This window comes from Clytia hemisphaerica, unplaced genomic scaffold (genome assembly GCF_902728285.1).
Source record: "Clytia hemisphaerica strain Z4C2 unplaced genomic scaffold, Clytia hemisphaerica genome assembly, whole genome shotgun sequence".
Taxonomy (NCBI): domain Eukaryota; kingdom Metazoa; phylum Cnidaria; class Hydrozoa; order Leptothecata; family Clytiidae; genus Clytia; species Clytia hemisphaerica.
In genome coordinates, this window is record NW_027103744.1 from 751,998 (window position 1) to 776,934 (window position 24,937).

General features: G+C 34.2%; 4 protein-coding genes across 4 annotated transcripts in view; 1 reads left to right on the forward strand and 3 right to left on the reverse strand.

Annotated features, from left to right (window-relative positions):
* The window catches only part of LOC136805314 (uncharacterized), a 98,085-nt gene extending 76,970 nt beyond the window's left edge, over positions 1-21,115 (reverse strand). The window contains exons 1-2 of the mRNA XM_067061900.1: positions 21,004-21,115; positions 2,315-2,456 (exon numbers count right to left, since the gene is read on the reverse strand). The gene's annotated coding sequence lies outside the window, so the exon portion shown is untranslated. The remainder of the gene's footprint in view (positions 1-2,314; positions 2,457-21,003) is intronic.
* LOC136805318 (protein O-linked-mannose beta-1,2-N-acetylglucosaminyltransferase 1-like) lies at positions 941-20,693 on the forward strand. The gene is made up of 9 exons (XM_067061905.1): positions 941-1,393; positions 1,594-1,844; positions 2,749-3,055; positions 3,275-3,543; positions 4,374-4,547; positions 5,188-5,255; positions 18,294-18,397; positions 18,735-18,921; positions 19,489-20,693. Exons 1-9 carry the CDS (start codon positions 1,081-1,083, stop codon positions 19,796-19,798), a joined length of 1,983 nt encoding a protein of 660 aa, XP_066918006.1. The 5' UTR covers positions 941-1,080; the 3' UTR covers positions 19,799-20,693.
* On the reverse strand, positions 11,135-12,029 carry LOC136805274 (uncharacterized). The gene is made up of 2 exons (XM_067061850.1): positions 11,879-12,029; positions 11,135-11,625 (listed from the first exon to the last, which is right to left on the reverse strand). The coding sequence occupies exons 1-2, from the start codon at positions 12,027-12,029 to the stop codon at positions 11,135-11,137; spliced, it is 642 nt and encodes a 213-aa protein (XP_066917951.1).
* A 600-nt stretch (positions 21,116-21,715) lies between the features above and the next one.
* On the reverse strand, positions 21,716-24,248 carry LOC136805317 (uncharacterized). The gene has a single exon (XM_067061904.1). The coding sequence runs from the start codon at positions 24,200-24,202 to the stop codon at positions 22,109-22,111; it is 2,094 nt and encodes a 697-aa protein (XP_066918005.1). The 5' UTR covers positions 24,203-24,248; the 3' UTR covers positions 21,716-22,108.
* Positions 24,249-24,937: the final 689 nt, after the last annotated feature.

Below are 24,937 nucleotides of genomic sequence, written 5' to 3' on the forward strand. Positions count from 1 at the left end.
TGAATTACAATCATTTATTTGTTAAAACTTTCTCAAAAACAAAAATCAAAACTTGAGAGCAACAACGTGGAACTTTAGGCCAATATTTTTCATGAACATTGTAAAACTGGAAAATTGGATTTTTGTGAATGTTTTTTATTTTAAAGGCTGGTTCTTGACGAGTAGCTTGAATCAGTTACTTGACTGCGAGTCAAATGGGAACAGGAAATGTTTGTTTCAAATAAGGGAGAAATTTAAGCACATTATATGTACTTTATTTATAAGAACAAGTAAAATTTTGTTGAGTCTCGCTGTTCTTATTTCTTTGGCACTTCGAGCCTCAAATTGTTCTTATCCCCTGTTCTCATTTATAGGGTGTATTTAAGGTATTTTGGGCGTTATAAATTTTTACTACTTCGACCCCTAAACTTGCTTTAAATTGAGTATTTTCATGCTCAGTGTTGTTCTGAAATGTTCTTATCTTAAATTTTTCTCATTTTTATATTTCAAACATATAGAAAGCATACATTACATTATTTCACCTTGACAGAAATTCAGAAATGTTCGAATCAGTGAGAATCCTCCAATCTTGTCTTTCAAACTGTTAACTGATGTTCCTTTCTGCTTTCTGATAAATTCACATAATGACTAATTATTGCTAAGTGGGTGTTTAGAATCCAATTTTGAAGCTTCAATCAATCAATTACCATAACATACAATAAATAATTTTTCTGATTACGAGACATGGCTTGAACTTAGCTGGCTGACTTCGTGTTATAATCTATTTATAATATAAAATGTTATATCAGTTAGATACTGTGAAACTACAGTAGTTGATCAAATGTCAGGAAAAGTGGTGATTATACAATCTGATCTGTACATCCAGTAGAGAACTGTAGGAGGGATATCATTTATTTGAATGAGGAGACAAAATTGATATATTTTTTTCAAAATTATCACCGATCGTTTCAATGCTTTATTTCATTTCAGAAAATTTCGTTCTTTCTTTTAACCAAGACAAACGCATGGTAGATTTATGGCGAGAGGAGCTATTTCTTGACTTCGAAAAATTCAATATAGCTAGTTGGCACTTGAAGAGACATGTGGAAGTTATCCAGAAGACGCTGGTCAACAAACCAAATCATATTGATAGTGTTATTCATCATCATCTGTAATATAATCTTTCTAACACATTATCCCATACCAAACCAACCACAACAAGATGGTGAAAACAGTTTTCCATGGGGGAATAAAGATACCCTGCCATGGAGAAATAAACAAAACAGGGATGATCTCATAGTGAAGAGGAACGAAGGACGCCAAAAATACGAGTTAGAAGAAATGAAAATACCAAAACAAAGAAAAAATCAATTTCATCTTAGAAATCAAAAGATACAGAAACCCAATAACCAAGGTATTTAGAATAAACCTTTACTTTTTCCCGGCAAGGAACTGGAGAAGCTTAAAGGTATTTTTAAGAATGTCATTTGTTAGATACCCAAGAAAGTCGACAGAGATTACCAAAATCTAGATTAAAACTGAGAAAACTAAAGCCAAAATTCAGAGAGGTTTGCTTTCATTGATGGTAAGATAAATATAATCTTCCTTTTTCAGGAGAAATAAGAACAATCAAAATAGAAGCAATGTCAAGTAAAGACCGTGTCTACATCAACATCGATGGTTTCCCAACATATGATATCACCACCGATGCTGACAGAGGTGTTCACATGGTCATCTTAAACCAGGTGACTGGGGTGGTAATGGCGAAGAGGGCGTTCGATACTTATTTAGACCATCAAGAAGAAGATATGGTGAAATTTCTACAGAATGTGAGGGATGGACGAATCATTGTTTGTATGATCAAGGTAAGGCTAAAAAGTGATTTCAGATTTCGGATTTCAAATTAATTGTGTTTTGAATTTAGCTAACTTTGATTTTACATCGAATTTATGGTAAGGATATGAAGTTTATAATGTCCCAAAAATATTGACTATAGCAATTCTGTCATGACCAGGGCAAGCAAAAGAGGACTTATACACTTGTTTGATTGGCTTTCAGTGTTAGATGAGAAGGATGTCGGTAATTTTGAAAAAGATATAAGTAGTTATAAATAATAATCTCTAATTCGATCTTCAAGAGACAAAGAATTTTCTTCGAATAATTGAAAGATTCGAATTACAGAAAGTATTTTGAATATCATTCCAGCGGAGGGTTTCAATGTTTTAGTTCGAATTACAGAGAGATTTGAATAGTGGAGGTTCGAAATAAGAGGAGTCGACTATGTAGTTTTAAATGAATAGTTATAAATAGATTATTGAACAAAGTGTTCACTTACCGTGTTCTCCGTATTTCATTACTTCATCTCGAGTCTTAATTTGGACTGTGCACCACGATAAGGAGTTTCAAAATTCACCAATAACTTGATCACGATTATTCGCAAATTTTTACCATCTTGAGACGTTTCGCCACCAGGTGACCTGAAGAAAAAAACAATTTTAAAGAACATTGAGCAAGTATGTTCAAACTGTCGAAGAGGTACTACTGAAGGATTAATTTCACTAAATGGGCCCTGGATACACATTTTGAATAAAACTCAATATGTAAATAATTGCACCAAAATAATTTGTTGTAAGATTCCAACTTTGAAGGGAGCAAACTCTGGGTTTTGAATTTTATGATATGTTTTGAATTTTTGAATGCAGATATGCGAGATTCTTCAGGTTGACGTTCAGACTTACTCTAATATATGGAATATTATTCTTTCCTTAGGATGAAGGCAGTCAAAGGCTAACAAATATCGGGCGCCAATCCTTAAAGAAGACGTTATCCAGTAAGCACGCAGACGATATTCAATGGCGTTCCACATGGGTTCTCATTGCAACCAAAAATAAAAAATGGTTCGCTGAAAATGTACAAAACACAAAGACAAGCACAGACTGGGCACGAAAAGCTCAGATTCAAACCGAGGTTCAACTTGAAAACGAGGCCTCGACTTGTGATTGGGGCAATGATTATATTTCGACGAGGAGACAACAATTTTGTTATAGATATGAGGGATATGGAAAAGTGTGCAATTGTAAGTGTTTTTAATCTTTATTTAGTGACGCGAAGAAATAGCACTTTACAGGTTCTAAAAGTTATTAACCACCTCTCTGAATACCAGTGTACTAAAGTACTAAAGGATTTTGAGCTTTATCCTAATCGAATATTTCATTTATCAACGAACTCTAGAATTTTTTCACAACTTCAACATTTATATTTGAAAGACAAGATATTCTTCTTCCTAATCTATTAGGTGAGAATCCAGATCCCATAGATCTAAAGGGTGCACTTTTACCAGGAAGTCGTGTAGATGATCTACCCATAGCTGTTGTAGCAGCCAATCGCCCATACTATTTATACCGCATGTTATCAAGATTGTTGAAGACCCCGGGTGTTAACCCTAAAATGGTGACTGTTTACATCGATGGCTTTCTGGATGAACCGAAAGCAATTTCGGAATTATTCAATGTTGCTGTAGTGGAACATTCACCGATATGTAGTAAAAACTGTCGTATTTCACAGGTAAATCAATGAAACGATAAATTAACATTCCCTATAGCCACATGGTTTGTATAGAGCACCTCTATAACTTGAACCTTCACAAAAAAATGTCGGGGGAAAGTGACGAAAATTTTGAGGGGGTGACGAAATTTCCCCCCGACGAATTTTTTCCCCGATATTTTATCACCCGACCAAAACTTTTACCCGATTTTTTTATCACCGACCAAAACTTTTACCCAATTATTTAAACCCCAACCAAAATTAAAATCTAGTTTTTTTACACCTTTATTAACCGAAATTAGTGCTTTATAAACGTCGAATTACAAGATTTTTTTTCGAGCTAGTGAAGGAAACCATTTCATTTGGATAATTCAGTTGGGTGAAAGTGACTAAATAGTAAATTTCGTCGGGGAAAAGTGATGAATTTGAAATTTTGGTCGGGGGAAAGTGACGAAAATGCCTCTAGGTGACGAAATTTTTCCCCGACGAAAAAAAAACCCGACTAAATAAAACACCGACATTTTTTCCCCGATAAGGTATACCATCGAGTTGCAAGAAAGTCCACTCAAATTTATATGGGGAAATTTGAGTTGAAAGTCTACTGTGCATATATTTTAGTCTTTTCTTGTGGTCATTGAGCATAAGTTGTCGAAGTAAAACCTTCAAATGATATTACCGTCAAATAAAAGTGTTTGGTAGATCTATAACTGCGTTTGGAATAATGCCAGGCGAATCAGCACTTAAATCTTAGACAGACCTGATATTTTAATATACGACGTGAATTGATGATTTATTTTCGTGAACAGACAACCTACCAAACCCCTAATGATTACATTGATTTGATTTTTCAGCATTACAAGCGACTACTACGCGAGACATTCGATAAATACACCAAGTCTAATTATATGATCATTTTGGAAGAAGATCTAGATGTAGCTGTCGATATCATGGATTATTTCAGCCAAATGTTACCCGTGTTGGAAAAAGATCAAAGTCTTTACTGTGTCTCCGCGTGGAATGATCAGGTTTGTTGTTGCGAGCTTATATAGTTGACGCTCTCTAATTCGACTTTTAATTATTCGATAAGCTCCAATATTCGATAACATTTATCACCATCTCTCGAAACTGTAGCCCGAAAACCTGGGCTCCAAACATATGAAAAAGTCGCAAAGTGGAATAGACGTTTTACTGCGTAGAAAAAAGCTGTGGCGCCTAGTGTAGGCTATCATAAACGACACTTTGCTATTTTATACGCTCCATTATTCGATAGTATTGAGAAAGTCATCGTGGACAAGAAATTCTCACGAAAGACGCTTTATTGAAAATGTATTTAACCCTCCTTGAAAATCGAATTAGAGAGCGTCAACCACTGTATATCTTTCATTAAATGAAAAGCTATGGATTGAAAATATATTTCAATCAGTATTTGCTTACGAATCACATGTTTGTACCTGCGTCTCTGCGCTTAAATTTTTTTGAAGAATTATCAAAAGGGGTAAAGATGAAAAAATCGATGGAGAATGGAAGGATAAGCAAATAATTTTTACCACATTTTTATGACTTCAGTTACTAAAATCGAACTGTACAGTACATAGAGAGATGAGATTATATGAGGAAATCCGTTCATAATTCAATGTTGATATCGACTACGTTTTTCCATCTTAGGGATATGAACATTCGAGTAAAGACCCATCACTATTGTATCGAATGGAAACAATGCCTGGATTAGGATGGTAAGACAAACTTACAATCTCTTGTTTCGGGAAAATCCAATCGAAATACAATAGAGCCTCCATAACTCGAACAGGCATGGGGAACGCTAGTTCGTTCAGGTTTTGGAGATTTCGAGTTACTTTAATGTAGTTGATTGTCTATAATTATCCTCATTTCAGTGAACGCGAAAAGAACTTAATATTATCACCCATTCCATTCCCTAAAGACCTATTTATTCTTTAAATGGTTTGACAGTGCTGAAAGAGTTCCTTTGAGATCAATTTGTTGTTTGGTGAGTTACTTGTGTACGTTTTGTTCACTTACGTTCCTTATTGTTAATGACCATTTTAAACTTCGCTTATAAGAACAAATTGTTCATTTAAGCATAACTTGTTTGTTCCTTATGCTAAAGAAGAGTTTCTTGTTCCTGATCGAGAGGAACAAAGTTTACTCCTCTAAAAGAGGAGCTGCTGTTCCTCCTTAGGAGGAACAGCTTGTGATTTGAAGGTGCCGAATTTAGATCTATATATATGGCTACCAGTCTTTTGTAAAGAAGCATGTTGAATATCATTGGTTCTTATTTTTGACAGGGGGTGTTTTATGATGTATTTTTTAATTCTAACCAATGAATAAACATCAAAACAATGCTTATCTTTTTGGACTTGTCTTGGTTACCCCCTGGTAGTTTGAAGCAATCTTGGAACTGTTTCATTGGCTCAACTTGGTATGGGGGTATATTTGCTGATAAAAAAAGAAAATATCTTTTGTGGACTCTAAAAATCATTGATATAGGTTTTTTTTACCCCCGCGATGGATAGGGTATTGCTAATATAAAAAGGTACACTTTTAGTTCGACCAATACAGTGGTGGCTGCAAGCCATGAACCACGGCGTTCACACGAATCGCTGTTTATTTGTTGATTGGAAAGCTGTGAATGGTGCTGCACGTTTCAAAAGGAAATTAATCATACGAGAAAATGTAAGAAAATCTTTCACTTGTCCAATAAAGTTTTGTCTTCACGGAGATTTCTTGAGCAGCAGAGGGCTCAGGAAACATATTGACAATAAACACCCATGGTTTTATTACTTTGATAAACAGCCTGACATTAAAAGAGAGGAAATCGAACTAATGCAACCCAAAAAGAAAAAGGCGTGCACTTCAAAAAAGGCAGCATTTTCATTAGAGGAAGGTATTGGACTTGACTTTCTAACTTGGCTATGTACTACATGTGGAGGAGGAAAGACAGAAAAAGAAGCAAGACAAATAGCCCAAAGGACGATGAAATTTCTAATGCAGGCATTAGGGAATAACGAATCTGATTACGAGCTAACATACAACTTTATAGATTGCTGTATAGGATCTCCTACCATAATCATTTCATTTCTCCGTACTTTAGAAGAAGAGTGGGATTTATCATCTTCTGCTGCACTCAACTACATCAAGTCCATTGGTGATATGTTGGATTTTAGAAAGTCTCAAGGCGTTTCCGATAACAGCTTGAGGAGTTTTACAGTTACAGAAGTATACTTACGACGTGCAAGAGAAAATCTCCGAAAAAGGAAGCGTATCGAATGTACTAGGAACATTGATTTGGAGACTTTGATTTCTCGTGACAGTTGGGCAACAATTGAGGAAATGGAACAGGTTATCCCTTTTCATATTAAAACATTTAAGCAAGTAATATTAAAGTGTTGTGGTGGTGATTGTTTTGTCACCAAAAATGAGATGGTGTTTTGTATTCGTTTCATAACAACATTATTGTTTCTACGAGTGAAGTGTTCACGGCCAATGACTTTTCAATTTTTAACTGTTGCTATGATTAACAGAGCAAAAACAAACGGTGGTTTTATTGATCAAACTGAATTTAAGACTGCTCCTAAGTATATATTCGATACTCTTATTATCACAGAAGATGTCATGCAGATAATTGACCTTTACCTGGCTCACATTAGACCTCGTTTGAATCCAAGTTGTGATTATCTGCTGTTATCTACTAATGGAACCCAATACCAATCATTGACATCTGCCATGGTAATGTTGGTGCATCAAGCTATTGGTAAAACTATTAATCCTACCAGATACAGACAAATAATAGAAACAGAAAGCAGTGAAAGATTATCCTTGGATGAACAAAGAGTAATCAGCGAGGATCAAAAACACAGCTCGAATGTTGCCAAAGTGCATTACAAGAAAAAGCAATCAAGACATGTCGCAATTGAAGGAAAGAAATGTATGGAAAAAATGACGGAGCATACCCGTACTGGGCTCAGAAAGGACCTATTAACCTTATATGGTGATATAGATTCACATTTCGATCAGAGCGTTATAGAAACAAGCCGAAGACTAATAGAAAGTGATGTGGAGCAACCCTCAACCTCGAAAGTCGCTGACTGTCAAATGTCAAACCCATCTTTTGAAGTTGCAGAGGAAAATTCGGATAATAATTACTCTAGTGATTTGACTATTTTCACTTGCATAGGACAATCAGTTTGTGATATTAAAGAAAACAATGCAAAGAAAGAGACGCCCAGCTCTACAAACTCTAAAAGAACTACAGGCCGAAATGTCAAATTTACTGCGGAAGAAGACCATTTTTTGAGAGCTGGCATGAAAAAACATGGCAAGTCTTGGGCTGTTATTTTAAAGGACAGAGACTTTAAATTTCACGAAACAAGAACACGCGACTCTCTCAGAATGAGGGCAGATTCAGTTGCATTTAAATCTTTTTCCTCGAAAAATCCAAATAAATAATAAGTTTGTGACATATATTTATTAAGTGAGGATGTTACTTGTAAATCGTCGAGTTATTTCAATTTTGCCCTATTTCTAGTGTTTTATTATTACTGGGAGAATTATGTTGCTTATACTACTTCTCATCTTTATGTTTGCGTTAATCTGAAATTGTCATGAAGCCCATGTTACACTAGATCTTAACATTAAGTATCAATAAGGTTTTTTTTAAACTGGATTATTTGTTAAATACATGTTTTATCTTATAAGGACAAACCATACCGGGTGCGCCACAAAAAAGTTTCTCTCTTTGAAATCAAATTTCTCAAAATCTAAAAATTTTAAAAGAACCATTCCTATTTCATTTTAAAGAAGAAAGATAAGACTTAAATTTTGATGGGTCATTTATTGAATTCGATTTATTAGATCAAAAGTTATGCTCAATTGAATAAAAATGTTACTTTCAGAAAGTGCTCGAAAAAGTCAAAAATCGACCTATCAAATGTTTACTTTAAATTTGGCGATCGCAATAGCCTTTACATAATTAAGAGCATTTTTCATTAACTAAACACATAAATTTTGAAACTGAAGGGTCGAAAGGGTTTAAAATCCACATCAAAATTAATTTGATTTAGTTTTACCGAAATTTTCCTGAGATTTTTGGTTCTAGACTGGATAAAGTCTATGTAAGGCTAGATCTACCTCGAAACCCATATTTGATGTATTTTTATGAATTCTACCAGATTTTTTGGCCTTTTTCGACGAATTTTCTTCCTTTCATTGAAATTCAACCTTCCTTTAAATAACAAAAGGCCATTTAGACAGCTAATTATCATTAGAAAAATACTGATATGTCATGTAATTATGCTTCTGAATAATTTGATAGGTCGATTTTTGACGTTTTTGAGCACTTTCCGAAAGTAACTTTTTTATTCAATCGAGCATAACTTTTGATCTAAACACCCCTGTCTCAGTGCCCCGGTGGCATGATTTCAGTACATGATTTTTTTCAGTACATGGTTTCAGTACATGATTTTTTCCTACGTCACTGCAGTAATCAAATTTTTATTGCACTCATTTGTAATCATCCTAAATGGCTTGGGAATTCAAGAACTGTTTTTTATTGTCGCTGTCTTTATTCAATTTATATCTCAATTCACAAATGAGTGCAATAAAAATTTGATTACTGCAGTGACGTAGGAAAAAATCATGTACTGAAACCATGTACTGAAAAAAATCATGTACTGAAATCATGCCACCGGGGCACTGAGACAGGGGTGTATCTAATGAATCAAATTCGATAAATGATCCATCAAAATTTAAGTTTATCTTTCTTCTTTCCAATAAAATAGGAATGGTTCTTTTAAAATTTTTAGATTTCGACAAAATTACTTTTAAAGAGAGAAACTTTTTTGTGGCGCATCCAGTATACAAAGTACAAGGTATCGATGGCCTATAACATCTTTTCTGATAGCATAGATTAGATACCCATACCATCATATTATATCATATCAAAATGGGGATATTAGACATTTCATAAAAACATTATGATGATATATGGTATTATGGTATACGAAATGATATTTTATGGTAGGATATATACAATTATAATGATATTATTCCCATATAATATCATATCTTGTAATATCAGTATGATTATATACGGTATTATGGTATACAAAATGATATTTTATGGTAGGATATATACAATTATAATGATATTATTCCCATATAATATCATATCTTGTAATATCAGTATGATGATATACGGTATTATGGTATACAAAATGATATTTTATGGTAGGATATATACAATTATAATGATATTATTCCCATATAATATCATGTAATATCAGTATGATGATATACGGTATTATTATGGTATACAAAATGATATTTTATGGTAGGATATATACAATTATAATGATATTATTCCCATATAATATCATGTAATATCAGTATGATGATATACGGTATTATGGTATACAAAATGATATTTTATGGTAGGATATATACAATTATAATGATATTATTCCCATATAATATCATATCTTGTAATTTCAGAATGATGATATATAAGTAAAATCTACACGTTATATTTTTTAAAAACTTTTCTGATATCATAGATAGATTAGATAGGATATGATATCATACCCATACCATCATATTATGTCATACTCAAAATCGGGATATTATACATTTCATAAAAACATTATGACGATTATATATCATATTTATTTATATCATATGAAATGATATTTTATGGTAGGATATATACAATTATAATGATATTATTCCCATATAATATCATATCTTGTAAATATCAGAATGATGATATATAAGTAAAATCTACACCTTATATTTTTTTAAATCTTTTCTGATATCATAGATTAGATAGGATATGATATCATCCATACCCATGGATACCATCATATTATGTCATACTCAAAATCAAAATGGGGATATATTAGAATTCGATAAAGGCATTATGATGATATATGATATTATGGCATATGATGATATATCATATTCATATCTTATTTATATCATATACATTATCATATTTCATGGTAGAATATATACAATCATTATGATATTATATCCTCCTGTAATGATCTTTCATGATAACATTAAAATTCTGATATAATTTTATGAAGAATTGAACTGAAATTCTATTTTGGTTAAACCTTTATTTGTGTAATGTATATGGTATTTGGTCCGACCTGGGTGAAGATTTGAACAAGATTGCTTTTGCATAATGATATTATGATGTCTTTTTTACGTGTCAATTTATATTGAAGACAACTATAAATTCTAGTTTACATATATCTTCAAAGTAATGTTACATCTGATAAGAAAATCCAACAAAAATAACTAGAAAATAAATGCAGAGTGTCAAATAGAGTTGTAAGGTTGCAAGTCATTTCGTTTTAGCTGTTTTAAAGAAACCATTTTATCATCACTAATAAAGTAAAATTTCAAACTCGAAAAAAGGAATTCATATTTCCTTGGCCTATTTGGAAAAATTTAAAGACTTGAGTTCTGAGACTGCTCATTGTCAAAAGAAGAGGTTCAGCAAAAGTCAAAATATAACAAAAATCTTTTAAATTTTAAAACCTTTTAAAAAGTATTTGAAAACACGATATTTACAGTACAACATGTTACATCATCAGTAGAACAGCTTCCTCTCTACTTTTACATCCAGCTGCTTGCGTATTACCCTTAATTGATCCTCTACATATGGATGCTTTTCGAGAAAACCTTTAACATCAAATCCGGTGCGAACTTTGCCAGACACCAAAAACCATCCGTCAACTCTTGGTTCTGCACCACGCCTATCAACACCCCCATGTTTTGCAAAATTATCTACAAATGTCAAATAATAAGCAGATGTTAATTTGTCTCCTTTGTCGAAGCGTGTAAATAGCAGACGGCAAATTTCCGACCAATACTCTTCACTGTTGATCTCCGTGAATTTGAATCGCTTAAAACATTTTTCAGCCTTGGTGTATTCCACTACAAGTTTGGATGCTTTGGGGACAGAATCAATAGCGCCTTCTACATTCTGTTCTGGTGACAACATCGTCTCATCTTCAGTCTCCGACGCCAAAAGCCGTTTTTCCAAGCTTGCGTCTATTACCTCTGTATCTGTACTTGTTCCTAAGATAGAAAGAGAAATAGCGTAGATTAAATAACAAATAAACATCTGTCATTCTACAGATTCTTGTAAGCAAGAAATTATCGTTTCCGTCTGCAAAAACAAAGGCGAAGAGATCGTGATGCGAAACTTTAAGGTCAATGTCTCGACCAAATTTTTGGTGTAATTGTCTCCTTCTAAATATATGTTTTAGATTTTATCGTATTGATATCCTTTTAAAAAGGTTCTGCCTATGGAAAATCATAAAACTCTTACCATCAACCGTAGCAAGACCGTCCGAATCAGTTTGTGGCATTTCATTTGTGAGCGTTGATTTGACTTCTTTTGGTAAAGGGTCTTTTTGTAAATTATTATCAGAAACAGCTTCGAACGTTTCATTGGATTTTAGATTTGAAGAAGTGTTCATATCTAGAATGGAAATTAAAGAGCCGGATAGGTATACATTTAAGTTGTCACGGAAAGGCCACGTTTTCCTTGCGAGTCAATTCAAAGCTCCCTTCACTATTGTCAACTCTATTAATTAAAGCAATTTTCTTACCAGGGCCACTGTCGCTGTCTGATGAAATAATGGCTCTTTTCTTATGAAGGGTGTTTGCCCAATTAGCTTTGACTTTTCTCTTTCCTTGTTTTGTCGATGGGCCTAAAACACAATGTATTCGGTTAAATCTTACCAGGAAAATCAAGAATATCTCTCAAAGAAAGAAGTACGAATCAACTCCAAGAGTTTGAATGGATATAAGAATAAAAAGTCAAGCGTGCCTTAAACACAAGAACAATGGGTTACAAGGGTGCAACTCGTATATTTTTTTATTTATTATCAACTAGAAATTACCTGGATCTTGAGTGCCGGTTGTATCTTCCTCGTGTGATCGTGTGTTTACACCAGCTAGTTTTTTCATTTCCTCCATTGGGACACATTCGCGAGTCTGAAAATTTGACAAAGATAAACAGTTCAACCAAATGACATGTAAAATATAACTTGGCTCAAGAGTAATACCAAAGGTTGTTAAGATATGTAAGTTTTTATGTTAAAAAAAGTGTATTGATTACCTGAGGTGTCAGGAAGTCTGTGACCTTCCTCTCAAAGAATCGTTCCTTCTTGTCAATCAAAAATTCGAACTCTGATAGTTGTTGCGTTATCCACAGTAAAACTTCAAATGCGTGGTCCTTGATCCATGCTGGAGCTTTCGGGTCAAAGTCTTTCAATTTCTTTGTTGGCATAAATTCGAGGCGTTCCTTTACGTTGGCATCGTCTTTTCCGAAATTCGGTTTATCATTACAGGTGATAAAGATCCCTGTATGAAAAAAAAAAAAATCTTTCAGATATTGTTTTGGGTGTGATAGCCGTTTTAACTGAAATATAATGCCAATACTTAAAAAGTGTTATACCTGCTTTATTTGTAATCCTTTCTGCTGCAGCATGTTTTCTCGGTACTGTGAGCATGTCACCTTGGAGAAGAATTTTTGCTACATCGGCATCGACAAGCTTTGAGCAAAATTCGTCGATGAACAGAACCATTGTATCATTTGTCATCATGGATAGTCCAAAGACCTTCTCTTTTGACAATGTGGCAAAGAATTCTGGGTGAGTCAGACCTTTCAACACATTCACCATTGATGTTTTACCCGAATTTCGTGATCCTTCTAGTGTAAGCTTCTTCGTTTTCATGGGAAGTTGACCACCAAGCAAGCATTGATAAAATTTGATCAGGAAGTGTGTTCGGTCATTGACATCTTCAAAGCTGTTCATCACAGCATCTTTGAAATATCCTCCGCTCAAGTCTGGATCGTTTGGCATCTCTTTAAATATTCTTGGTGATATAAACCCCTCATCCTCCGGCTTGTATGGACAATTCGAATAGCAACGGCTAGACAATTTAAAAAATCTTCCACCCGATATTTCAATGACATCCGGATCAAATGTTAGCTGTGTTACCATCTAAAATATAAAAATTGTTTTTCATTTATGCATGCGGCCTAAGACTGTGATGCTTAAAGGTTCATTCCCTGTTACAGAAAACATAGACTAATGGAACTCTAGATATTTAATGACTGGTTAAGTTTTTACCATGCAGCCTGGATCCTCAAGCATCGATTTGAGGGATGGTAAGAATTGGATGATTTCGTCTTGAAGGTCTGGTATTAGAATAATTGAGTTGAGGTAGGTCTTTGCAGATGCCATTTGGACGTAAGCAAATTTAGCTGAATGAAAAAAAATTTAAACATTTTTCAAGAAAGACCATGTTTTTTGAAAAAAGACAAACAAATCGAGGGTTGATTAGAAAAGTTAAAATTGGAAGGTACTTATTTCTTACCATTTGGATATTTCCGATAAACATTGCCACGGTACAACGCATGTCCTGCATTTTTCATTGCATTTCTAAGGGCTTGCATTGCCCTACCCAGCGGCGTTGAAGGAACGCGGTTTGAAATGACTTCGTCGAAGTTTGTTGGAGCGCCACATAATGCTGAACAATCAAGTCCAACTCGTTTAAGGTTTGCTGCCCAACCCTTCACATCTTCAGCATATTTTGGGAGGAAGGTGATGATGTAACAGGTGTATGGATCCTGAATTTCCTTTGCAAGCTGTTTCCCAAAAGCATTTTTATGATCCTAAAGTAATAAAAAAAGATGTAAAAATTGATTTATACGAGTAATATTGGTCGGGAATGTCCCAAGAATAATTGGGTTTATTAGCCTAGCCAATGTTAGACTTTGAAGTAGATTGCTGTAATTGGTCTGGTAAAGGTTGCGAAGGCAACAAGCCTTTGGTTTTTGACATACAAAACATTGGATCTCTTTAAAAGGAAACACTTTATAAGTATAAGTATTTTGGTGCCAGGGGAAAAGACCAACATTCCAGCCAACCCTTAGCCTTGTGGTATATTATCACATCTTGCCTATCAAGATGCTCGAAGCCAAAAAGCCTTGGAATGATATAAAGAGCACAACCAAAATTACACTATCAAAGTAGAAAACTTTTCGGTATGTTCAGGTGTTACAGAAAACTCTTTATGGATAAAGTTTGACTCAGCCAATGTCTAGTTTTATAGAAGATCATCACATCTTGCCCATCAAGATGTGTGAAGCCAAAAAGCCTTGAAATGATAAAAAGCACAACCCAAATTACACTATCAAAGTAGAAAACTTTTCGGTATGTCCAGGAGTTACAGAAAACTCTTTATGGGTAAAGTTTGACTCAGCCAATGTCTAGTTTTATAGAAGATCATCACATCTTGCCCATCAAGATGTGTGAAGCCAAAGAGCCTTGTAATTTTGAAATGGTTAACAACAATTTTCACTAAGAGCAGAAAAACTAAGTGCGAGTTAAGCATCCCGAGACAACATATACTGAAACTGATTTTTGCAGCGCTACTACTATATAGCCTATTCATAGCTTGGTAGTAGATCTTTGAATTTAGCTTGACACGATTTGTTAGCCAAATAGCCACCTAAATAGACATTTTGATTTGAAAGATGGTAAAACATTTTGATAAAGGGAAATTCAGGTTATAATTTGATCTACTTTCACGGGTCGAACTGTCCCGCCGGGTCAGTGAAACAGGCGCGACTGGCCTATTGCGAGGCAATCAAAAGGTGTGTTATATGCTTGAAATTTCAAATATGTCATAGCATAAACTTCTATACAAATAACCAATATCATCTTGTTTTCAAAAGAGGATTTAGACCTTGATAAAATGCAGCGTTGAAAATGGTGAGATTTTTCAAATTAATTGGCTTCTGGGCTCCTCCGACCTACCAAAGCCAAAAACTATGGGCTTCTTTTGGGCTACATTGAGGCTACTATCGGCTTTATCTAGAAAAGTTGACTCTGTATTTTTTGAAGTTCTAAATTTGTTTCCAGTGTTTTTCTTTAAAATGGAATATCAGGTTTTAACTGTAAAATGGGGCGTGAATTTTGATGGGTGCCTTTATATTTATATATTCCATGTGATTTGTAATTTTTAAGCCACGTGTTAGCTAGTAGGTAGCTGTCTGAATTGATCTTGTTTTTTATTAAGAAGCTTGTAAGCCTTCAATTTTGTAGACATTCAATTAAGAAAGACTTGCACTTTTCAAGTGTGCGTTGCACCTTAACATTGTATAAGAAAATGTGGCACCGAAGAGCCGATGCAATACGACGTTGTCAACAGAACAGAACGGAGAAAGTGCTATGGAATTAAATTTCGATGGATTGACATTGGCAATTATGTTGGCAGCAATTTGAGCAAGTCAAATTGAAATCAAACTAAGTATGGTTCTGTGACACGCATGCGCACAGCAATCTTTTAACTTTACAAGACTTTAAAATTGTGATCACAAATCCCCAACTTATTGGCTATGTCTAATTCTAAGGGCAAAAAATCATTTGCTACCAACGGATTTTGATAAGGCTTGTTTGAGCTACAGACCCAATTAAAGTAAAGATCTGCTGATGCGAAAAATACTGTGATACATGCCATCCAGAGAAACAAGCTTTTCGGCTATCCTAATCACAATCAGCATAAATCTATGTGCTACAGACAATCTAAAGAGAGGCTATCACTAATTTGTTTCAAGGTAAAAACGCCAACATCAAAAGAAAGTCAAACAAAAATTAGGCGTGACAGGCGGGCAGAAAGTGGAAATCGTAACGCCTCCATCGTAATTGGATATATAAAAAGAAGAAAAATTTAACTTACTTTGACCGTCATTTTAAGTTCTTGCAAGCCGTCAACGTTGGATCTTCTGCATTTACCTCTCGGGCGAATGTATGTTACGAAATGGTTAAATCCGGCGTCGTGTATGACACGTTTTATTTCGTCCTCAAGCGACTCCGTCTTTGTTACTATAAAAAAGGCCAAACCTTTTCGTATTTTTGATTCTTCCTCAATTTTTTCGGTCGATTTGACTTTGGCATTCGTTGCGACGCCAGTTACACAAGAGACAAGAAACTCGACTCCAGACAGGTTTCCCAATTTGTTATCAAGCTCTTTCCTTTTGGTCAGTGCCTCACCTTGTTCTGATACTGCCCGGCAACTTATGATGTGGCAAGATCTTGGTATCTAAAAAAGAAAAAATTTCTTCATTCATCTAGAACCTCAATAAATTACAGTCTTTCAGGCTTTAATAGCTTACATGGACTAATAATGAAAGGCTAAATATAATCTACTGGTTGGCTAACTCTACATTTCTCACAAAACTAAACCTCGGAATAGCAGATTGAAAAAGACGCAAAGACGATCAGGCTTATAAAAATTTTCCCTTTGTCTCAAAACTTGCATTCTACAAGTTTCATTGCCTTCGGGGCTCCATAAGATATGTAACGCAAATATTAGCAGGCTAATTAAGAACTTTAAACTGGCCCCAGTGACAGAAAAAAATATTTGACAGTTCTCACTTTTCAATTCCGGTAATAACAGAAAAGTACCAGACTTTGATATTCCCAACTTATCAAATACCATGCATTCTACAACTTTCATTGCCTTCGGGGCTCAATAATATATATCATACAGAAATTCACAGGCCCACTCAGAACTTCAGACCGGCCCATGAAGATGATGAAGACACAAAAAAATAGAGTAAAAAATATAAAAGCAATTTGAAAGTAAAATGACATTTAACTTACGTTTAAGAGGATGTTTCTTTCCAGAGCATTGCCAATGGATTCGTTCGTAAAACTCTTTGCTGGCTTGAAACTCATGTTCGTTCTAGCTTCACACCGAACAAACATACACAAGTAACTCACAATCGCTCTCCAAAAAACTGTCGAATTTAAGCGCTTTCCAAACGAGAAAAAGTAGATTAGTTTCTTTTGTTTACGCGAAGAGAACAAAAAACAATCAAATGATTTAATCGGATTAATTTTCGCGAGATTAAATTTCGCGATTTCGCGAATTTTTGCCATTTTCGCGAAATTAAAACTCGCGAACACGCGTGAGATTCCTGATTCGCGAAATTAAATCCACCACAAAACTTTTACAATTGTATTTTCGGCGGAGAAAGTAGTTCCAAGTCTCCATTCATGGCAAAAAATGGCTATTTTCAGCTGTTTTCTGGCTTATTCGCGAAATTAAATCCACGCGAAGTATTTTAAAACTCTGACTCGCGAAATTAAATCCAGAAAATTTCGCGATTTTTTTAGCTCGCGAAATTTAATCTCGCGAAATTTAATCCGGTTAAAGTATGGGGCAAGGTTTATAAGGTATTGCTAATTGAAGGGACAAACAAACTTGTTCGAGTTTTAAGAGACATTCCAGTAATAGAGGTCCGAGTTATGTATGGACCCCGGCGAGCCATTTTGAGTGAGGGGGCCAACATTTAAAAAAAAATGTCGCCCACCATGGTGTTGGGCGACGAAGAAAATTTTTCACTTTTTACACCCTCAAAACACCTTGAAACGATATCTAATTGGGGAGAATAATAGTTTTTTGGTTTGATTTGGTCTCAAACCAGCTTAAAATAGTAACTCTTAAAAAAGTATGACTTTATCTACCAAAAAGTGGGGGGCCATGGACTCCCGCCCCCCCCGTTGACGGGGCCCTGTTATGGACACTCTACTGTAGGTTCATAAACGGTCATAAACTAGTGTTAAAAATTATACCTTTCAAATACAATGAGTTTGATGCAGTAAGTAAGTTTAGCCACAGAAATAGACTACAATGGTGAAAACTCTTCTGTTACATTGTAGGGTGTTAAAAAGAAAGATTTTTGAAGAATTGGAACCCAAGTGGCCTGGAACTAACACATATTGGGATTGGGACATGTGGATGCGAATGAACGTCAATCGAAAAGGTATTTATTTACAAGTTTACTTTAGAAGGATAATTGAAAAAATGGTCCAGGATCATTGGCATGATATCGTGGAAAAAACATTAAAATTCTCTCATTTCTTTGTAATGAATCAACGGATCCTGCACTAATGTACTTCTCTCAGTTCTTTCTTCTCGAACATTTTTGCGACTCAATTGACAAAAAAAAGAATTGAGATCAAACCAATCGTCAATCATCAAGAAGCTTTCCATGCTAACAGTAGATTCAACTTTTTAACGACCATGAATAAGGTCAAATCATTACATAGTATAATGTTTATTTTAAAACTTGTTGCACTGAATTATGATCATTTTTACAGACCGAGAATGTATAGTTCCAGACGTTCCACGGACATTTCATTTCGGATCAAAAGGTTTGAACGTCAACCCTTACTTCCAATCTATACATTTCAACAACAGACGATTGAACAATCAAAGTGGCATCAAATTTGACGTGTCCAAAGTTACTAAAGATGGATACGAAGAAGAAGTTAACCGAAGAATAAAGTAAGCGTTTATTCATTTTTTGAATCCCTCACAGCCAGAGATTCTGATTCAAACCTTTGCTAATTAATTTTGGCTTTTTTGAAAAAGCCACAACTTGCATATTGCACATTTGTTTCAAATACCCCTGTCTCACAGCCCTGGTGAAACATTATCCCACAGCGGGATGAAATTCTACTGAAATTCCAATGGGGATAGAACTTTATTGTTCCAAGGTTAAAAATACAGTGGTATGGAATTTCGAATGGGGATGAAATAAAAGTTACTTTCGAATTTCCCAGTGAGTAGGGCTGAGATTTTAGGGCATTTTTGCAACCGGGAACGGAATTTTTGTCAAATTTTCCAGTGGGGATGGGGTCCCAGCGGGTCTGTGACGAAGGGGTGTGTTTCATAGAAAAGTTTTGATATAAATAGGGTTTACACAATTTCAATTTTCATGAAATTTTGAAAGGCGGAGAAGTTCGAGGGAATTCGTACTGAGTAAGAATTCTAAATTCTAAAATAGAACGGTAATAATGATACCAACAATGTATAGTCTCCAAATCAAAATAACTTTCTCATTTCTTTCAGGCAAGCAACAGTATTAGACCACAGCAAGAATCCATGCACCAACAAGGACTTCATCCCTGATACAAAAGATCAAACTTATGTTTTCTATATCGCACAAAAGCATGCTAAAGACTTTGAAACATGGAATAGTGTTGCTAGTTGTTTCAAGTTATGGGATTTAGACACTCGAGGTTTCCATAACCAAATGTTTAGATTCTGGAGGAAAGAAAATCATATTTTTGTTGTAGGAATCTCTTCTGTTTATGCGAAACACAAACCAAAAGACGTTCAACCGATTTTTATTTCAAACAAACAGAAGAATCAATACTAGCCTGTACCAAACTCTTCTTCACTGAATGAAAAGATAACGCGAAGTTCAGTGCAAGTTTTTTCAAAAAATAAAAAACGCTCGTGGGCGGGGTAGTATATGCAGGCTAAATCGGCTAAATCAATACCAATCATATTGTTTATTTATTGGTCATGGTGACAAGGGATGGTGTATTTGTTTATATGTGAAGTATCCACAGGGGAAATCAAGACAGATTTTGTGAAGTGATCTTTTGAAAGATTTCAGCTTTTTACGGGAAATCCACCAAAATAGTCATGGTGAACTCTTTTGATTTTCCTGTGATTAGTCACTTTGTATTGAAGACCAAACATTTTCATATCGAATATTTTATTCTCGATATGCGTAAGTCATTTTTCTAGCGGAAACACCCTAAAAAGCCGGGATTTGACATCTCTCTGTTACTAAAAGTAGAAACACAGAGAGGTCAAAAACCGGCTTTTTTGGGTGCTTTCGTTAAAAAATATGACGTCATCTTGACTTTCGCCTATCAAGAATACCGAATCTTCAATCTTACAAAGCCATCACTGTGAAACGATTTCCAAAAATATCTATTCGCTCAAATGATTCAAACTGTATCAAAATTTGCAACCTTTTGCTTCCACTACCGATTATTTTGAGACAGAATTTAGTAAAAATGCTGAACATATTGATTGCGTCAACCTCGTACTCGTGTATCCCAGGCTTTATTTACGTTACTTATGGACGCCAGAGAATACCCTGGTGTTGGCTGATGCGAGTTACTACTACTACTCAAAACAATAGGTCATAAAAAAATCTGACGTTACAAAGTTGCACTGCAATGTAATGGTTTGTTTGCCTTTTCTTTTTCCTCTTGGTCATTGCTCACTGTTTTTCAGATTTTTCATCTTAAAATTTATTTGATTTCTATTATATGTATATCCAAATAAATTTGTGATTTATCTTATGCATTATGCAAAAAAAAAAAAAAAAAAAAAAAAAAGCAATGGTTTCAAACCCAGGAACAAATGAAATCTGACGTTTTGTTTTTGAATTACGTAATCTTACGCGTTCGAAAACCAGCCAATGTCAGGGTATTATCTAGCGCTATCAGTAAGCATAAAAAAAGATGATAATACGCAGGGAACGAGGTTGTGATTGTGTTACTAATCCAAAGAATTAAATATTAAATACCAGTATTAATCAACTAATTAAACAAAATGGCTTACCGAAACCCATCGAAATTCTTTATGGTGCTTCGTATGTAAGGTAGTATCCATGAAATGTTGATATATTTTTCATTTTGGAAGTCTTATCTGACATGACAAGATTTTTTTTGAAGATTACACAATTTCGTTATCTGTAATAAGAAAAAAAATAAAATATTTACCGAAATCAAATCAAGATACTAAAAAAATAATTTCAAAAGCAATTTTTCCAAGCTTGATGAAAATCTACAACTTTGCCTGTCGAGTACAATAATTAAAGAAAAGCCTGAAAATTTGTTTCGATGATTTTGACTGAGGAAAAGTGAGGAGCTAAAACTTAGATAGGAAAAGGAAGTTCAATGAAAAATAGTTTTACATATGTTTACATATAGGCATCACGAATTTTTAATATTTATAATCAATTAGGCAAACTATTGAAATTTTTATTTATTGCAAAAATAGAATACAACATTTTTTTGACAAAGAATCTTTCACAATTTTCTCCCCTAATCAATTTATTACAGAAGATGGATTTTTTAAATTATATAATTTTGCTTTACTTGCGCACTTTGTATGCTACAATGTGGTAGCCGCTCTCAAGGGAATTAGCAGTCTTATTATTTATTATTTTATTAAGTATTAGTTTCTCTATAGTAATAAAAAAGAGGGCACATTTCAAAGCAAATGGACTTTGTTAAGGGACCTCAAGTAAATATTAAGACTCTGTGGGACATCATCATTAGTCAACAATAACAAAATTGAAATATAATTACAAAAAAATAATCCCAAATTATTGCTATAAAATTACAAAATTTGTAAAAAATATTACAAAATCATCATATTATTACCGGAAATAAAATCAATGAAACTATCATAACACAATAACATGACTAATTTTCATAAAACTTATTTCAGCGTTTTGCAGAAATTTTTATTCCCGTGATTCAGCAACCACTTTTCCCGATTTTTTTTTGTTTTCCTGAGACTTTTACGGTTTGTTAGTATAAATTTAATTTCGCTGAATAAATTTTGACAAAAAATAAGTTCCATGAAAATTATTTCCTTTAAAGCTAATTGTACAAAACTGTTGGTAGATCTACAAAAAACTATAGAATTATTTACAAAATCATTGTGAAACATTGACATCTTTTGGCTGTTGCTCTCTGTCAATCAAGTCTTCATCCAACAACGGCAATTGTAATTTTTGGATCGGATGACTCAAAAAAGAGCGACCACTGACTGGTTGGCCTCTCTTGGTTTTAAAGGGCATAAAAACTGCTGGAAGATAGAGGTCTTTGGCATAAACACTGTCCACGGATATTAAATCTGGTTGTGTATGAATTCGAGATAACTTTTTCTCAGCACCAAGTTTCTTTTTGTATTCCTTTTCAACTTGTTCATGTGTTTTGGTTTTCAATTCTTGGTGATATTGTAGACTAGCTTCTTGGTATTGTCCAACTCTCTTCAAAAAGTTGGGTGGTAAATTTTTGTCCCATCTCTGAGAAAATTTAGATTTCTTGCCAGAACTTCTTGGAATTTGGTTTGCACTAATTAGATTCTGATCAACAATAAAGGAAGGTTCCTCAAAATTCAAATCATCATAAGGGCCCATCATAATTGGTGAAGTAGCCATACTTGCAAAATCTTTTGTTTCTAGTGCATCAGAATGGCTTAACAAAACAGTGTTGATTTGTTCCTCATAATTAGTTTTCAAATCTTGTAACTGTTGCGTTAATTCTCCACGAACTGATTCTAAGTGTACTTCAGTATAGACAGGTTTTTCATCGGTTTCAACGCAAGCACTCCGACACCGTTCCAATTGGGCACGACGTTGTGTATTTATAATATTCTCAACAAAATCTTTCAGGGAGATGGTTTCAATACTTTTGTCTTGTTGGAATGGTATGACAGTTTGTGAAACATTACAAAAGATTTTGACGGAGCCGCAAGGTTTATTAAAACGAAAATTTCCTTTGTCAATACATGATAGAACTTCTATCTCGTTTTCATGGATTAAACTCATTTCATCTGAGTTAACCGAGATTTTCAAGTCCGATAAAGAAGTTGATAGAAATGCAACCATAGGTTTCTTTTCATCTGCATGAAAACCAAGCTTCAAAGTTCCTTCAAGTTCTTTGCAATGTAGTACAAAATCTTTATCAAAAGTTAATTGTTTCCCATATTGAAAACATGCCTTTTTAGTTTCTGCAAGCAATGGAACTTTCTCTAACATAGAATTAAAAGCAACAGTACATGCCATTCCAGGATATAGTTCGAGCAAGTTTGTAGGTGCTTCAATAACAATATTGAAAATATTCTTATAGGTTATTGTTCGAGTCATTGTGCTGTGATCAGATAATTCCTTTTTTTCTGTTTGTAAACCACATTCCTTCGTTTCAGGTTTTGGTTGTTTTTGTGGAATGCTAGTTCCAGCTGAATGGTCTTGAGTAGAATCTGAAATCCATTGATGTACACTAGAATGATGAGTTAAATCGAAACTACTATTCTGTTTACCAGAAAACTTGAGCTCTTCTTCAGATTCCGATGAGAAATTATCAATAAAACTTTCATTTTCGCCCATCGAGTGATAATCTAGGTTTGAATCATCATCAAAGTAGGTTTCATCAATTTCATTATTTATTTTTTCAACATCAACAACATATTTCTCAGGTGACTCATCCTTGGACACTTCCAAATTATTGAAAAAATGAGAAACACCTTCACCTTTAGATAGGCATTCTTTATAATCATTAATAGCCTGTCTCCAACCAAGGCCACCACATTGGTTTTGACTAACTTTTAAAAACATTTTCTCCCAGTTATGGTTAATTCGCATTCTCTCCAACGCTTTACTTCTTCCACTAAGCATTTCAATCTTTTTCAGAGCAATATCAAGTTTACGTTGCTTTGTATTGTATTGACGATGTAATTCTTTCAAGCAATGATTTTTCTCTTCCCAAGATGTAGAATAGAGTTTTGTTAACCTTACCAATTCTTCAATAAGAGATCGATGATACATGAACGTTCTTTGCAGAAGAGAACATTTTAGAGATAATTGAAGCTGAACCGAGGTTGGTATACCATATTTCATCAGCATATCATTTAAATTTAAAACACCATTAATCGAGTCGAAATGAACTGACACACTGGATAAAATGTTGTCACAAAGTCCAATAAAAATAGGTTCCTTTTTCAAATCATTTTCTACAATGCAAGCCATATTTAAATTTTCAAATCATTCCATTACCTTTATTCAATTTTTTATTATATCTGAAGAAAAAAAAACAAACAAAATATACAGTGTGCGTTAAAAAAGGTCCTATTCTCTTATGATGGGTAGGTTGTGTAAGTAATTGTCTGAATCTGAATATATGATTTTCACCTTCTATTTTAGTGTCCTTTTAAAAAAGCAGCTCATACCTTGTCAACAAGGCCAAAAAAAGTCTTGTTTCCAGAAACGCGGGTGACGAGAAAAAAACTTACCCTGTCACGAGAGCGCTAAATTTTTTTTTTTACATTTTAGATTTTTCTTACTGCTTGGTTCGTTGATTTTCTTTGTCAAAATGAGATCTTTTTATACAGTACAGTTTATAAATCTTTTGGCTCATTTGCTCTCTTTTGATGTACATAACAAGTAGTTTGTAAAGTTAAAAAGGCCCAAAACTTCATATATACTGAAACTCTGCCAAAAGTGATGTTTAAAATTCAAAAGAGGCCTAAGCCTATCATCTTTTTACAACAAAAGGGTCTAAGTCCACCAAAATAAGTCTGTTTAAAGTTTTGAAGAGGCCTAATAGTCCAATTAAATTGCATTGCGTTTTATTGAGCTAATTTTTCCATTTTGAGATTTAATTGACTTTAAAGGTTGAGATGTGTTGGACTTAAGGCTACACATTTCATGTCAATGCTTCATCAGGAGGGGTACCAAGTCAGTGAACTGGACCATAGGTTATTA

Excerpts from the sequence above, each read along its gene's own strand:
- LOC136805318 (XM_067061905.1), top strand. The coding sequence starts at position 1,081 with ATGTGGAAGTTATCCAGAAGACGCTGGTCAACAAACCAAATCATATTG. Across the intron at positions 1,394-1,593 it reads ACAGAAACCCAATAACCAAG|GAGAAATAAGAACAATCAAA; the intron begins GTATTTAGAATA and ends TTCCTTTTTCAG. Across the intron at positions 18,398-18,734 it reads AATGAACGTCAATCGAAAAG|ACCGAGAATGTATAGTTCCA; the intron begins GTATTTATTTAC and ends TCATTTTTACAG.
- LOC136805274 (XM_067061850.1), bottom strand. The coding sequence starts at position 12,029 with ATGAACACTTCTTCAAATCTAAAATCCAATGAAACGTTCGAAGCTGTT. Across the intron at positions 11,626-11,878 it reads CGGTCTTGCTACGGTTGATG|GAACAAGTACAGATACAGAG; the intron begins GTAAGAGTTTTA and ends TTTCTATCTTAG.
- LOC136805317 (XM_067061904.1), bottom strand. The coding sequence starts at position 24,202 with ATGGCTTGCATTGTAGAAAATGATTTGAAAAAGGAACCTATTTTTATT.